Genomic DNA, 16,527 nt, shown 5'->3' with positions numbered 1-16,527 from the left:
TGGTGGGTGGAATAAGGTGCTTGGCGGGCCCTAGAACGTGACAATCTTCAGGGGAGAGATGTCAGGACATGATTGTAAGCAGCCGATAGGTGATGGCCTAAACCTCCTCTGTTCAGAGAGGGCCTTTCAAGTTTGACGTGGACGTCTTCTTTCATGCCTCTTTCAAAGCAGCGCTCCTCTCTATCCAGAATTGGGACGTTGTTGTCCTCAAAGGAATGCTCCTTGTTACGGAGATGCAAATGAGCAGCTGACTCTGGGCCTGAAAAAACAGCCCTCCTATTTTGTGCCACACGTTTGTGTAGAATAGGTTGTTTGCTTTCACCGATGTCGACATTGTTACACTCCTCACTACATTGCACTGCATAAACAACATTGCTGAGTTTGCTTTTTGCCATTTTGTGTGAGGTTGTTGGTGGGTTAGAAATGTGTACTGGAGGAATGTTGCGACGGGACATAATCCATCTGAGTTTACTCTGACAAACCGGCCACCACACTTTGCCTCCTGTCTTTTAGTTTTTCACATTTTCATTTGTATTTGCTTATTCTGTGGAAAATGACCCTTATTTTCAAATGCAAATGTTGACAGGCACGTAAGCATATAATATCTATGTAATGAGCTAGATCTGAAGTATTTCCATTGCACAGAAATAGATACTCCAGGTGAAGGTGACTCAGGCTTGACCCACTTTATGACGAGGCGTGGCTGCTCTATCCTGTATGCAAATGAAGTCACATGGCTGTAAAATCCAATTTAATGTGTAGCATATTAAATGAGATGGTGCTTGGGCTAGCTTGATCATTTCTTGTATTTGCACTGATCACATAAGGATTCGTCTTTGTGGCAACACATTAGTAAATAAAAGTCTGCTTGCATTGAATTTGGCGGCATTCAAAGAAAATGCAGTTACCTGTAATGAGAAAATAAAAGATGAATTGCCTGTATGGTTGTATTGCTGACTGGTAAATACATCATCCTCAGTCATTGTTAAGGCTCTGGACCATGTGTTTTTTCCTGCAAAGTGTCACAACTAAAGGAACACTTGTAGGAAGTCTTGCAGGGACGCAGGGTGGAGGGCTGGAGCCAGAGAGTAAATCAATGGATTAGTGTGCGTCAGTCTCTGCTGGCCTTTGAAAGGCTGAGTCCAAGGTTCCTCCATAGGGAAGTATTAGATTAGAGCTGTTGGTGGTGATTTTGTAATATTGCATCAAGATTATTATGTGCTCCTTTTTCCAGAAGACGGTGACAGCTTTATGCCGTGACAGAACAACGGTCACTGTTGGTGATCTGTCAGCGTTTAAGGACTAAGGGAGACTGTCGGGCTGCTTCAACTTGGCTAATCAGAAATGGGATGCGTCATAACTGGCGTTTGGAGAGACGTCTGCTTTGGACTCTTGGTTGGCGGAAGGCGCAGTGATGTCATACTGTGATGAGCCTCGTCCCCAAAAATGGATGTGCTGTAGGTCCTGCTAGAGATGTCCTGGTATCCCGCCACAATTCAAACAAGTGAGTGGGGGGAGGGAGGGATTAAATGGTGTTAATAACGGAGGAAGAAGCTGGAAAACTTCGGGAGAATGGAGTTGCTGGAAGAGGAGCCGGTGGACCAAACAAAGAGGTTGGAGCAACGCCTGTCATGTCCATCACTGATCTCGACAAGGATGGTGACGACAGTGAGGAACCAGGAGAATATGACCAGGTGGAACCTGATTACACGCGGAATTACTGGGAGGATGAGGATGATATCTACCAGGAGTTTGAGGAATTGGACTTTGAGGCCCTGTCGGATAACTTGGACACAAGGAGCATCGCCTCCGACGATTCCTTCTACCCCATCGACAGTTCAGTCGGGTCTGGCAGTCTTCGCTCAGCCAGCCCGGAGCCTATCTCCTTCTTTAAGGCCTGCTGCAACAACAACGCCATCATCGTCAAGATTATGATTAGGCAAGGAGTGACCGAGGAGGAAGTGAAGGAGACAGACAGGAACAGAAGAGTAAGAGTACTCTGAAGCAAATGTTATCGAGGGCTTTGTGACAAATGGAAACATCTAATTGTCATGTGGGGTCAAAGCACCAGGTTAATCCTCCTGGTAGCAGATGGGATGTGTCGACCGTGTAGTGACACATTGAGAAGCAGCTTGGCATTGGGCTCAGCTTTTAACAGGCTTGCTAAGTCCTTGACCTCATCCCTTGGGAAACGATACCAACGTCTTAAAACTGAATGGCTGAAAGAGAAATAGTGGTATCATCCTCACAAATTGCTTATCCTTGTAGAAACTAGGTGTAGGTGATACTGCACATTTTCTTAGCGGTCTGATACAAGTAAGGAGACGACCAATATTGCTGATTCTGACACTTTTTATTTAAAATTGTTCAGGATTATGACATAGAAATAAAGCCAATAGTGCAAAAGAACTAAACAAAAGCGAAGACACGGTATTTGCTGTCATTCAAATTTAGGGTTTACCTACATTAATTTATTTGTGGCGGTCCGCCACAATTAGTGTTGGAAGGATTTGCCGCCATCTTGTTTGTTTTAAGGATTTGGCACTATCAGCAATCACATTATAATAGGACTGTCTGAATGGTTTGTCATTACAACTCTGTCCAGTAGATGGCATCGTAACTCTGCATAGTCAGTGGAACTTCGGCATGCTTTAAGATGGCACTCTTCAATGTGCAAGCAGTAGCCCACAGTTAGCTTGACAGGCAGACGGTCATCACAAAGAACGGCAGTCTGAAACAAACGGCACGACACGTAACAGTTCAAGCACAACAACAATGAACTATCAGTCTGTGTGGGTAGCTAACAACAAACATTTACAAAGTGCCCACAAGGCATGCTGGGCACTCATTATATGTTGAATGATGTGTTCATTATCTATAGAGTCATAGAATCAGCGCACACTTACGTGGAGCCCGTTAAACAACATGAATGTTCTTTTAAATGGCCCGTGCACGTTATAAAGCGACAAATAATTCCAGGTGGGCTGTTACAGTTATAGGTGTTTAATTATATAGCCTCGCCCCCCTTGAGAAATTTCCCTCCAATGTCTTAGAAGTAGCTTTATTAGAGATTCATCGTGTGCCACTGTCTAGTCTACATCTTGTGAATGCTTGATGTTGTCTTTGTGTTTCAGTCTGCACTGATCGTAGCTTGTTACCATGGCTATGTGGATGTGGTCATCGCCCTCGCTCAGTGCCCTTATATTGACGTCAACTGGCAGGATAATGAGGGTAACACTGCCCTGATCACTGCAGCACAAGCAGGTAAACACAGCACCTCATATGTATGGTTTATCATATGTATGATAAACTATAGTGTTGTTCACGTACTCGAAGTATGACCTTCGTCCATGTGCAACTCTGCTGATGTCCATGACACCTTGCGGATAGGCGGCACCTGTGCTGATCAAGAACCCATTCCATTTTCTCTTTCCAGTATTTGATAGCAAGTGTCTGTGTGGATGTGTGGCTCTCACTCATAGCAGACGGTCTTTCGGTCAAAAATGTGCTAAAATTGAATCAACGCCAATCAGCACCGCTGCTGCCAGGGGGTGTCACCAGACACCCAACTCACAAGACGAGACGATACACCCAATTCGGTCCACGAGAACGAGACGAGATTTTAACATTGGTGTGAAGAAAAGTACTTTTTTTATTTAAGTGATTCACAAAACAACGCAGGTGCATTTTGAAATGTTTATTGTCCCACATATTATTCTCTACATTTTTTGGGACCAAATAAACCACTGTTTTGATAATATATCAGGGATGTCCGATAATATCGGCCCATATTATAAAAATGTAATATTGGTCAATATCGGTATGGGGATTTTTCTCCATAATGGAAGCCGATAATAAACATAATGCGGTGTGTTGGCCTATGGGCTCCCGTATTTGCCGGCGCAAAAGATGAGGTCATCAAAATGCCTCTCAAGCGTGTAAAGAAACGTGGGTGGCTAGTAAGTGGCAAATTAGTTTGCTCCTTCCATCCATCCATTCTCTAGATATGCCGCCTATCCTCACTAGTAGGAATGTAACAATTCCCAGAAGTAAGCGTCGGAAAAATCTGACACATGAAAATGCTGCTCGGGTGCATTTTTATACGTATACATGTTTGTTAGGTAGATTACTTTCCCTCTTCAATTTCGCATCGGCTTTATACTGAGTGTTGGACCACCTTGACTCAAATGCTTCAAATGTTAAGTCCAACTTTAAGCCTCATGGATTATAGATCGGAGCTCCAGGAGAAGATAAAAGGTATGTAGGATGTTGGTGTCTCACATAAAAAATGTGCAAAGCCACTTTAATAAACATGTTTTCAATTGTTTGCTATTTACAGATTGTTTTTCTCTGCCGTGCAGGTCACCTGATCATCTCTTACTACCTGCTGAACTACTTTCCCGGACTGGATATCGAGAGGCGGAACTGTCACGGCTTCACAGCTTTAATGAAGGCTGCAATGCAGGGTCGGGCCGACTGCTGTAGAATGCTCATTATGACCGGTAAACTACAAAACTCCACACCAATATGAGGGTAAAAAAACAAAAAAACATGCAGGTTGCGTAATACACGTTCCTTATATTTCCAGGAGGTGATGTCCAAGCCCGGGACAGCGGCCGCATGATGACGCCCAGGGAGTGGGCTCTCTTCACGGGCCGCTATGAGACAGCCTACCTGATGTATCAGCTCATGCTGAAGCCAAGTGCTGAACAGTTCTGTGACTCCTTCAACCTGGAGTGGCCTATGCTGGAGGTAGTTTTTATAGTCCAATCAATCAAACGTGTTTTGTATTGTAACTTGCATTCCTAAATACTGAAAATACAAACTGCTTGTGTGAGAGACAAAACCATTTTTGATGTATTCCAATGTATAGCAAAGAAGCATTAAAGTAAAATAGGCTGGCCATCAAAAGTTGAAGAGCACAGCACTTAAAAGGGAAAAATGTTGAAAATGTCGAAACTCAACTTGAAATTGTCCATAGGTATGAATGTCTATATGTGCCCTGCGATTGGCTGGCAACCAGTCCAGGGTGTACCCCGCCTCTCGCCCAAAGTCAACTGGGAAATGCTCCAGCATAACCCGGCAACCCTATGGAACAAAAAAGTAAAGCAGTAGACCCAACAAAAATGAGCTCGATGATCCCATTGGCTGTCCATCAAGACACGGGACCATCCTCAGCCCAAATGAAGGTTGTTACCGGTGCTGAGTGCAGTCCAATAACCATCAGACGCCAGCTGCCAGAGAAGGCATTTAAGAAGAAAAAAGCTCTTCAAAGGCCTCCTCTCCTTCAAGTTTGGAATCTGCAGGACAGCACCAAACATGGGACATTAAAAGCTTGAAGAAAGTTTTATTCTCCCTTGATGGTCCTGACGGCTTCCAACATTAGTGGCATGACCAGGAGATCCCACCTGAGATGTTTTCCACACGGCACAGTGGAGGGGGCGCCATCATGATCCTTCAATGGAACGATGGAGCTTCAGGTTGTGCAGGGGCGTCAAACGGCAGGCAGCCGGCTATGTGGAGATGTTGCTTCCCTCATGACTGCAGGCCCTCGTCTGAGTGGTAATGACTGACTTTTTCAAGAGGAAAGCGCTGCACTTCACAAAGCACTTCTTCCAGAGGAATCAGCTCATTATTTTTGGACCATCCTGCATGTTCCCCTCATCTAAATCCAATTGAAAACATTTGGGGATGGATTTACAAAAATGGACATCAGTTCCAGACAGTGGATGCCTTCTGTGAAGCCATCTTCAGCACCTGGAGCAACATTCCCACGAGCCTCCTGGAAACACTGGCATCAAGCATGCCCAACCCATTTTTCACCTCATTAACAAGAATAGTGCAGATTCTCATTACTCACACCTTTTTTATTCATTTTATTTCTATTTTAGGGGGGTGGGGCTGTTTTTTTTAGCTATGGTTTTTAAACTTTTGATCAGCTGATGAACAGCCTATTTCACTTTAATGTTTCTTTGCAGTAAATTGCTTTTTTGTTTCACTATCATTTCTTCTTTTTGCATTTTGAATCTTTACTTAGAACCTCCTTAAGATCCAACAGTGCAAAATGTGCATTCTTGACATTTTTTAACTCAGCAGGAGTGTATATATAGTTGCGTGAACTGTTTTTATTGAGCAAACCCCCATGTCAACCTCCATTTTTTTATCTTCCAGGAGGACATTGATGCAAAAAAAAAAAAGTGTTCTTCACTTGAACAACATTTTTTGTATTCCTTATTTGTCTTCTGCAGGATTTGGTTGCCCAAGCTCAGGAACCAAAGTCCTGCTGGAAGCGTTTCATCAACCTTCTGTCCTGTTGGCCTTACAGATTTTACCTTAACAACAAGGTAGACCCTGTGGATGACGGTGTTCTAGAACACATGGTCAGAATTACTACCGGTCTAAGCAGTCCATTTATTGCGACAGCCTGCCGAACAGTGTGCCCGGGAAGCCCTCCGTGCATTGGGAAACGGCGTTATGCGGTGCAGGAAATTCTCAGGAGACAACGCTTGGCAGAGCTTAAGCACCTTGGCCCGGACAGACTGAACCACTACAAGAAATTTTTCCAGAATTCACGCGTCCTCCTCATCCCCAAGGCGAGGGATCGGAGGGCCAGCCTCCAACCTCAGCTGCTGACCGACATGGCTGCGGCATCCACGGTGGCCATGAGGCGGGCGAGTCTGCTGCCGCTTCATTTGTTGAGGAGAAGCAGTGTGCGACCAGGCATCGTCATACCAAAGGTGAGGCTCTGCAAGGCCCCAGCGCCTTCGTTCATACCAGAAAATCTCAAAAAGACACAGAACTATCATCACCTTCAAATCCCAAAGTGGGACTACAAAATGAAGAGAATAGAGAGAAGGAAGGAGGAGAGACAAAGAATGTTACCGCTGACAAGGAGAAGATGACAACATCTCAACCACTGTGTACTGTAGACCAGATTCACCTGAAGAAGTGACTATTTCTCTTCTTTATGTGATGCTGACATTGTTGCCTTGTTGCTACTTCATGTGTTCACCCAACGTCTTTCTCTGCCTGACCTATGATGAGTCATCCGTGCATAATAAATGGTGAATGAACTTACTTGACCGCGGCGTGAATCCTGACAGTTGACTCCAACAGAACATGGCCATTGTGCAGTTCATCTAAATAAAAGGTCTCTTCCCAGATACCGTGCTGAATTTGACGAAGAGCAGTGCTTTCTTTGTATGCACATTACAGGCTGCAAGACCGGAGAATGAAATGGTGTATTGAAATAAGTATGCAAGTATGAGTACACCATGCATTGCCATAACATTGACTAGTCCAGGAAAGTGGTACCTCAGTTTTCATACGCCCCACTTTTCATACCATTTGGTTTTCAACCAAAAATTTTCCCCCAGTTTTTGCATAACGCTTTTACTTTATTGAGTACGTCTGCGAACTAACCCGCCATGGGGCCAAAGAAAAACTTTGATAAAGAATGTAAGACTTGCAGCAAAGTACAAAGGTACATCTCCCCTCCACTTCTCCTTCCCCACTCCTTCTTGTCTTCGCCAGCAGCAGTCTTCAATAAAGCTAAAAGTGATGTCCTGCATAAAATGTGTTTTTGTTCATATTTTTTGGGTGTCTGTAACAAATAAATTTGATTTGCTTTATTTTTTATGGGAATAAATTGTTTGGATTTTCATGCGATTGGGTTTTTGTTGGACCAAAAACCGCAGTAGCATTGTTCTTACATCAACAGGGGAAATCATTATTTGTTGCTGCTGATTTTGGAACTTTACCCCTTTGCATGAACAGTCCATAGTTTTTGTAGTAGGTTTATTTGAACAGAAAGTGGTCCAAAATAAAGGTTATGAATGAATATGTACAGTATTTGATTGAGGACAATAAGTATTTGATGCTCAAACCAGCTATAATTCTGACCTCCATACACCCTAATTCTGTTCGTAGGGAATACCTAGATACTGATCTCAAGGGAGTTGGGAGCCCAGTGACCAAGAAAAACAGTAGTAACACACTTTGCAGGTATGGATCGATCTGCAATGCCCGCAAGGGACCCCTACTTAAGGGGACACATGTACAGACGGACGTTTGCCAATGAACACCTGAATGACTCTGACAAGACTTGAGAGAATGTGATGCGGTCAGATCAGTCCAAAATTGAGCTCTTTGGAATCAACTCGACTCACTGTGTTTGGAGGCGGAGAAATGCTGAAGATGAGCGCAAGAACACCATCCCTATTGTCAAACATGGAGGTGGAAACGTTCTCCCTCAGAGTTCAGTCAGACTTCACCAAATGAACAAAGCCAAGTACAGTAGAGTCTTGGATGAGAACTTCCAGGCCTCAGTCAGAACGCTGAAGATGGAATGGCCTAGCCAGTCTTGGGACCTTAATGCCAGTGAAAACCTGTGAAGGGAGCGGACACTTTGACTTGCCAAGAGAAAGCCTCAAAACTGGAGAGCACCTGTAAAGAAGAGTGGACGTAAAATTCCTCCTGAGATGTGTGTAACCCCGGTGACCAACTCGAAGAAACATCTGACCTGCTGACCAACAAGAGTACAAAGACACATTAAGGTTGAAGATCAATACAATTACCTCCGCAAAGGTAACATGTATTGCCTGCGTTTATCTGTTTGTTTGCGTTCAGAATAACTTGACTAGTTCTGAATGGATTTGGATGAAATTTTCAGGAATTGTCGGGAATGGGATACGGAAGAACTGATTACATTTTGTGGACGATCCGGATCGTTGTCAGGAAAAAATGGTCAGAGCGCTTGGGAAAAAAAATACAGGGCAAGTTTCCAACAGGTTGGACAAAATAATCCAAAAATTTAGGATTATTATTTTGGTGTGAATCTCAATATGTGGGGAACTATGGCGCTTGGCGGAGGTCTGCGCCCTCTGAGTGCTTCTCTAGTTTTACTCAAATACAAATTCATTTAAAACCTTCACTCAGTTATTTTGTTGATATTCTGTCTCTCTCTGTTCAAATACACATCCTTGTGTCTTTGTAGGGGGGGGCAAGGTAAATAAAAAATAGTATTTCCTCCACTGTACAAAAAAATGAGAGAAATACCACAGACATCCATTTATTACAAATGTGAAAGAAAAGGTCATTTGCCATGAAAATCAGTGTTTTCACCAATTCAGATTTCCTCCTACAAAATCCCCTGAAAACAAATACACAAAATCACCATTTAGCAACACACCTTCATACTTATATCGGGTTTATTTTTGAGCTGGAACTAAATCTCCCAATGGAGAGCTTCTCTTTCTTTCTCCTATAAAACCTAAACTTAAAAAAAACAACTTCGCTTCTACTTTTGTTCTTTTTTCTCTCCTTTTACCGTCCTGTGGATGGCATCTGATATCCTACCGTCGTTCATGACAACAGGATAAACTTGAGATCACGTCACACAACCAGGAAGTGTGAGGAAGGCTAGACCGTACAAATTTCCCCCAAATTGGAAATTCCAAAAGTCGTCTGTATTGTTATAGCCTGTAAGCCATGTAGCGAGCATTCACGTCCGGAGGGTGGCGCTGTTGCACTAGTATAGTTTGCATCCGTCATTAAACGACGACGAAGAAGAAGGAGACCTCCAAATTCACAAGGCGTGACAGGGTTGCACAAGTGGAATGTAGACACAGCTAAATCTATCATGGTCGTTATTGTGCTGTTTTTCAATCCATTCGTACACGTACATGCCGTATAATAGAGTATCTATCGTTAATATTTGTCTGTGTCGTACATGAGCGCTTCTCGGGCTAGCTTAGCTTGTTAGCTGCCAACAATTGCGGAAGTTAGCAACACGTAGCTAAGCAGAGATCGAGTGTGAAGAAAAACGAAAGAAAGATGGCAGAGAACGAGGAGGAAACTTCTGGAATAAAAGACGATAACGAGCAACCGCTGGACACCCTTTTCAAGAAGTCTGTTCAATTTGGGTTACACACAGCAGGTTTGTTTCATTCTTGCGCCCGCGTTTTTACTAACTTTATATTTGATTATTCACAATATTCCTAAAGAGATTGGTGCTTTGTTTTGACATTGTTGCTCATGAGAACGAGACAGTTTAAGACACTCATTGCTGCTCTCAGCTGTAACATTTATCAACATGTTTACTCGAGTTCAGTGGTTCGCAAACTTTTGACAGCGGCGTGGCCCTTCAGACGTTTGACCTGAAGCCATGTACCCCCACTCCTGCACACGTAAAAAGCACAAATCCTTTCAATATGAATTAACTAGAAATATTGACCATCATTCATTGGTATTCATTTTATAGTAATTTCAAAATTGTGTATTCTGCATGGTCACTTTTTGGATAACGTTTCACACGAGCACTTGACAAATGGTAAAAAAAAAAAAAAAGTAAACATCCAACATATCTTCTGCAAATATTGAACATGGTTAATTGGTTAAGTAATTTTAAAGTAATTCTGGGTCAAAATGTGTATTTTGCATGATTACATTTTGATAAGGTTTCACGTGAGCACTGATAAATACATAAGAAATCATCCTAAATGTCTTATTCCAGTCTGATGGTGGCATCCTTCTGTTTGAATGGCTTGAATTTTAGCATCACTTTTATTTGTCCACTGATGGCTATGGTTTAAATCTGCATAATAATTTATTACCAAATTGACGGGGAAAGTTTAACAATCACGATAAAGCAGTATCTTAGTGCAAAAATACTTAGAAGCAACGATAAAGCCCCACTCACAGTGACAGGTTTTCACCGCTGCACCGTGTGGGGATTGGAACACACAATACAAATAAAATCATTGAGATTAAACACTATGAATGCACAAAACAATCATCAAACTTACTTGTTTGTTCACATGATGCACACAGAGCGATGAACAACAGCGTGTGCTGTGCTGTCTCCTTCCAGCTTTCTGCTCCACTCTCCATTGCGCCCTGAGGCGTTCAGGCGCACTCGTAATTGAGAGTTTTAGGCGCTAATTGTTTTTAATTTTTATTCACGTCCCCCACTTTGGGAGCCCAGGCACTAGTTGAAATTAATCTCACGATACCACACGTGATTTTCAGCTCTCTATATTCGGCCGATGGTACGATTCCTTACGCTTGCATTTCTGAGTGGATTTGAGAGGGACGGAGTGTGATTTTGGTGGCATCTTGCGAGTGTTCCGTTTACTTAATTGGCTTGAATGAAGTGAAATGAAAAGTGAAAGCATCAAGTTACATAATACAGGTATATGGCTCTGACTGGACAGTCAACTCGTGATGTGCGGATATCACTGAAATACCGATACGAGCTCTTCGTGTTCTAAAATCGATTCTCAAATGAAAATATGGGTACCTTCGGTACTTTGTCTCCGTTGTGCCGTCCTGCTGTCTCCTGTGTCACCGCTCGCTTGCTTGCTTGCTAGCTTGTAAATTAATCTTTGGTTCGTCTGCAGCAATATGTCTTATGTCTTTATTGCGGGCTATTTTGGGAACTTATACCCGCGATAAACAAGGGAAGACTGTACTTTTGTTCTCTTTTACCATTACCATTACCATTTATCTTATTTACTTACTTTTTTAACCTAAATTTTGCCTTCTTGTGTCCTGCAGATGTCAGTGAAGAACATCTTCCCCCTGAGCAGCAGGAAGGGAGCTCCAAGGTGGAGCAGGAGGAGCCCCAGCCCTCCCACATTAAAGAAGAAGAAGAAGAGACAAAGACCCCCGATATTAAAGAGGAAGAGTATCACAGCGTCAGTCAGGAGGGAGAGCATCTTGAAAGACTGGATGAGTTCCCAGTGATCGGTGTCCATGTGAAGTGCGAAGATGACGAAGACAAAGGTCAAATTGAGGAGAAGGGAGAGGTGGAACCACAAAGCAGAAGCTCAACTCAACAACGCATGACAACAGAGGCTGATGGAGGATCACAAGCAGACGGCCTTTTAGCTCCGCTATCAGATAGTGACAAGGGAATGTCACCACCCCCTCACATTGACGATGAAGACTGGAAAGCAGATATGACGCCTCACACTGACAACAGACTCTGGAAGTGCTCACAGTGTGGCAAATCCTTTAGCCGCCAGTCAAATTTAAATAGCCACGAGAGGATCCACACTGGAGAAAAACCTTTTACTTGCTCAGTTTGCGGAAAAAGATTCTCCGTGAAAGGCAATTTGACAACACACATAAGAATACACACTGGAGAGAAACCATTTTCCTGTTCAGTGTGTGGTAAAGCTTTCGGACGAACAGATGACTTGAAAGTGCACATGAGAAAACACACTGGGGAAAGACCTTATACCTGTTCAGTGTGTGGATTAACCTTTAAACGGAAACGATGTTTGAACATACACATGAGAAGACACACTGCAGAGAAACCTTTTACTTGTTCAGTTGGTGGTCAAAGATTTTCCCAGAAGGCACATTTGAGAGAACATTCATGGAGACACACTGGAAAGAAACCTTCCACACGTTCAGTCTGTGGCTTACGTTTTGTACGGAATTCAGATATAAAACGACACATAAGGAGACACCCCGGAGACAAAAAATATTTCTGCACAATCTGCAACAAAAGCTCTTATGACCGAACAACACTTGTAAGACACATGAGAAGACACGCTGGTGAGGAGGTGTTGAATTGCCGTGTGTGTGTTAGAAGTACCAGGATAATTACCACTGTGAGAACAGCAGCAGTAAATGAAGCTAATTATGTTTACATGCATGACTATAGTTTTTTAGTCATGTTTTTATTTCTTTGGCTTTTATTTTATCATGTAAAATGTACTAATTTACAAACATGACCTGGCCAAGAGATCCTCAGAAATGTTGTCAGAACATATGCAACGCCTAAAAAAGTCTACGGCTCCCACGGCCGGTCTACATGAACAAAAACGCAAGAAATGCACTGTGTGACGTGTGTGACGTGTGTGACGTGTGTGACGTGCGACGTGCTGATTTTGGAGCCATAGACCGACCGCAGAGGTTCTTTGTCATGTCAAACAAACTCAACGGGCGCTTACGCACTTCGTACATCTTTGTGCGTCGTCCGTACAGCCAGCGTGTCTTTTGTACGTTTTTCTGGTGTCAGGTTTCGGCAAAATGTCTTTTTTTTTCTATATGTCACACTTGCTGGACTCCTATGTATTTTGTGCGCCACACGTGCACCCCACATATGTAATTAGCGCGGCCAGCTCTCGGGCCGATATTTCTTAGGTCCTCCATGCGTGTCAAGATCTTAGTCCTTCATGGTCACCACAACTGCGTTCTCCACAAACAAAATAAAAAACGGCGATTTGGGGAGAAACGCCAAAAATCGCACGGCCAAAAAAATCTTATCCGGTTGTGACCTAAGTTTTACAGAGCAAGGCTTGACTTTTGTAACACATGTCTTTGTTTTCTTGTGTCCTGCAGACATCAGGGAAGATCTTCCCCCAGAGCAGCAGGAGCGGATCTCTCAGGTGGAGCAGGAGGAGCCACAGCCCTCCAACATTAAAGGGGAAGAGAAGGAGCACAGCGTGAGCCAGGAGGGAGAGCAGCTTGAACGATTGGAGCTCCAAGTTGTTAATGTCTCTGTGAAGAGTGAAGATGAAGACGACAAAGGTCAAAGTGAGAAGAGAGAGGCGGAGTCTCCAAGCAGCAGCTCAGCTCAACACACGACAGAAGCTGATGGACACCGCTGTGGAGGATCACCAGCAGACGGACTCCTAGCTCCGCTATCAGATACTGACGACACATTATCACACTTTCCTGACACTGATGATGTGACATCTGACACGGACAACAGATGCTGGAAATGCTCTCAGTGTGGCAAAACGTTGGCCAGCAAGGCAAATCTGATGGTACATACGAAGATCCACACAGGAGACTCCCCGTTTGCGTGCTCATTTTGTGGTAAAAAATTCTTGCGCAAGTCAAGTTTCACAGTACACACAAGAATACACACTGGGGAGAAACCATACACCTGTTCAGTGTGTGGTATCGCTTTTGCACGAAAAGATGAGTTGAAAGTACACACAATAATACACACTGGGGAGAAACCTTTTACCTGTTCAGTGTGCGGTATAGGTATTACGCGAACAAATGAATTGAAAATACACATGAGAAAACACACGGGGGAAAAACCGTTTACCTGTTCCGTGTGTGGCGTAAGCTTTGTGCGAAATCAATGTTTGAAAAGACACTTAAAGACACACACTGGAGAGAGACCTTTTACCTGTTCAGTTTGTGGTAAACGATTTGCAGAGAAATCCCAGTTAACAGTACACACCAGAATACACACTGGAGAAAAACCTTATAGCTGTTCAGTGTGTGGTTTAAGTTTTGTACGAAATCATATTTTGAAAAGACACTTGAAGAAACACATTGGAGAGAAACCTTTGACCTTTTCAATGCACTAAATAGTCGCTTTTTCTATTTGTCACACCTGGGTGTGTGTGCGAGTCCCAGTGTCCGTCGGCTGTGTTTATTGGGATTGTGGCCCAAAGGCCGTGTGCCTCTGAAACACAAGGGGATGATTGTGGTCATTGTTTAGTGTAGAGGAAGCGAATGCAACATGCTTGAATGCACCGTCTTTATGTGCTCTGGGATGCGAAAGTAAAACTTAAGCATCCGAGACACGTGCTGTCAGAGCTTATGATGAAAATTTTTAAAAAGGAACGATAGCAAAAAATATTTGTCCACCGAATTGTATTGTAAACGTATTTTCTGTAGGATTCCAATTGTTTTTCTAACAGTTTGCTGAGTAAAAACTGCTGAATTTGCACATTTCCTGTTCAAATACAGGGTGGAAACCTAAAATGAGGCGGCGTCAAGCATCTCTTCTCAGGGCACGAGCCCTGCCTACCTTGTGAGTGCACTGAGTTGGGTCATCGCGCCTGCTGGTTTCTGTTTGTCAGCATGTCTCAGATAAGAGCGATGCAGAAACATTTATTATACACCATGACTTTCTGCACCGTGTGTAATTCAAATGTCATGTGGGAGGCGCTTGCAGTACCTTCCTCATCCTGAAGGGGCGTACGTGAGTTGGAAGGTGCTTGTCACTGCCGCCTATTATTATTATTTATATTTTAGCAGCACCAAGCGGAGAGCAGCAAGTCAAATGGAAAATATTTTTATGCTCTGCTGAATGAATGAATGATTTTGACTGCTGAGGTGGATAGATTTTATACCCAAGCTCACCGGATGGTGATCAGACTCTTACAACAAAGTATCAGAACTTTTCCTGGAGAAGGAGAGTGTGCATGCACTTCATATAGCGATAAAAGGTATGAGCACACATGTTTTCAGTTAATGAGGAAATAAATGAATGGGATTTTTAAAAATGATAACAAATGAAGCCACTAAGAATAATATGTACAGACTCACTGTCAGCATTAGAAAATATCAAATCAGGGAATGTGGGTGAAAGAAGTGACCTTGTTTATGAAATAATAATCATGCTTTTCAAAGTGTGGGAACTCATGTTGGATTTGCGTCGGTTCCAGTCTATGTGGGAATGTTGGGAACTGAGTTGGCAGACAAATATGCAAAGCAAGCACTAAGAGCACAAGCTAAGTGTCATTTAGTGTGGAAAGAAATGGTAACGAGATGGCAAGCAAAGTGGAATAATGACAGTAAGGGAAGCAAGTGTTCCTTATCGACCCTCACGTTGGTTTGAGGTGGCAGGTGCAGTAGGCACCTCAAAGATGTTGAACAATATATTCTACTTATAAACAAGTCTGACAACAAAAGATTCTCAAAACCTTAACAATTTCTTCGGCTTTAGTTTTTATTTAATGTAACCACTGCCTATGTTGTCTTTGTTTTCTGTTATTTATATACTGTTTATTTATATGCTGTTCATGTGTACTGTACATGTGTATAAATAAAGATTATTTTTTTAAAAAAAAGCTAGAAACATTCGCATGCCAGCAACGTCTTTTAATAAGAATCACTAAGAACACCCCCACGCCCAATATATTACATATATGAAGTATGGTTATTGACCATTTATAACAATAAATACCACAGCACGTGACGTTGCAGAAGAGCTGTCGTAAAAATTCGCGGATGGAGGAAGTGACGTAGTCTCGCGCGTGTGTAGAACCGATTGCGTATCCTGTGCGGACGGAATTGGGGGAGGACCACCAGTTCCGCACTAGTGATGGAAATTTCGGCTCTTCTTAGAGAGACATTTTTTTGGATCGGCTCATTAAAACATTAAAAGAGCCGTCTCTTTCGGCTCCCAAGTGGCTCTCCAGATTTTTGTTGTCTTCAATTAATTTATTACTATATCAAATGTTCATTATTCAAATGAGTTTATTTAAGCCTCAATAAACAGCTACAAAAATATAATATGTTATTTTATATATAAAAAAAAACCCAGACCCATTTCAATAAACAAATTAGGTCAAAATAGGTAAAATCTCTCACAAACAAGAGAGAGAACCACAGCGTTTTTAACCCCGCCCCTACCCCTGCTCAGTGTGGAGACAGCCACTCCGCCACGCATCTTGACCAATGACATCCGCCTTTAACAGAAAAAAGGAAGAAAAAAGAGGAAAAAACTAATCGGCTTCCAACGACGCGAACCGGCTCCTGTCGTTC

At 42.9% G+C, this 16,527-nt stretch overlaps 2 protein-coding genes across 2 annotated transcripts; both read left to right on the top strand.

The window, feature by feature from the left end:
- The first annotated feature begins 722 nt into the window (after positions 1–722).
- Positions 723–7,846, top strand: LOC129177391 (ankyrin repeat domain-containing protein 33B-like). The gene is made up of 5 exons (XM_054768480.1): positions 723–1,988; positions 3,135–3,264; positions 4,362–4,502; positions 4,589–4,752; positions 6,249–7,846. Exons 1-5 carry the CDS (start codon positions 1,530–1,532, stop codon positions 6,900–6,902), a joined length of 1,548 nt encoding a protein of 515 aa, XP_054624455.1. The 5' UTR covers positions 723–1,529; the 3' UTR covers positions 6,903–7,846.
- Positions 7,847–9,579: 1,733 nt separating this feature from the next.
- On the top strand, positions 9,580–15,781 carry LOC129177390 (oocyte zinc finger protein XlCOF22-like). The gene is made up of 3 exons (XM_054768479.1): positions 9,580–9,937; positions 11,557–12,564; positions 13,354–15,781. Exons 1-3 carry the CDS (start codon positions 9,835–9,837, stop codon positions 14,337–14,339), a joined length of 2,097 nt encoding a protein of 698 aa, XP_054624454.1. The 5' UTR covers positions 9,580–9,834; the 3' UTR covers positions 14,340–15,781.
- Positions 15,782–16,527: the final 746 nt, after the last annotated feature.

This window comes from Dunckerocampus dactyliophorus, chromosome 2, assembly GCF_027744805.1.
Source record: "Dunckerocampus dactyliophorus isolate RoL2022-P2 chromosome 2, RoL_Ddac_1.1, whole genome shotgun sequence".
In the NCBI taxonomy this organism is placed as follows: Eukaryota; Metazoa; Chordata; class Actinopteri; order Syngnathiformes; family Syngnathidae; genus Dunckerocampus; species Dunckerocampus dactyliophorus.
This window is presented reverse-complemented; position numbering and strand designations above follow the sequence as displayed.

Bases quoted from the DNA above. Each gene is read 5' to 3' on its own strand.
- LOC129177391 (XM_054768480.1), top strand. From the start codon at position 1,530: ATGGTGTTAATAACGGAGGAAGAAGCTGGAAAACTTCGGGAGAATGGA. The intron at 4,503-4,588 runs GTAAACTACAAA...TTATATTTCCAG, and splicing joins TAGAATGCTCATTATGACCG to GAGGTGATGTCCAAGCCCGG. The intron at 4,753-6,248 runs GTAGTTTTTATA...TGTCTTCTGCAG, and splicing joins TGGAGTGGCCTATGCTGGAG to GATTTGGTTGCCCAAGCTCA.
- LOC129177390 (XM_054768479.1), top strand. From the start codon at position 9,835: ATGGCAGAGAACGAGGAGGAAACTTCTGGAATAAAAGACGATAACGAG. The intron at 9,938-11,556 runs GTTTGTTTCATT...TGTGTCCTGCAG, and splicing joins ATTTGGGTTACACACAGCAG to ATGTCAGTGAAGAACATCTT. The intron at 12,565-13,353 runs GTGAGGAGGTGT...TGTGTCCTGCAG, and splicing joins ACACATGAGAAGACACGCTG to ACATCAGGGAAGATCTTCCC.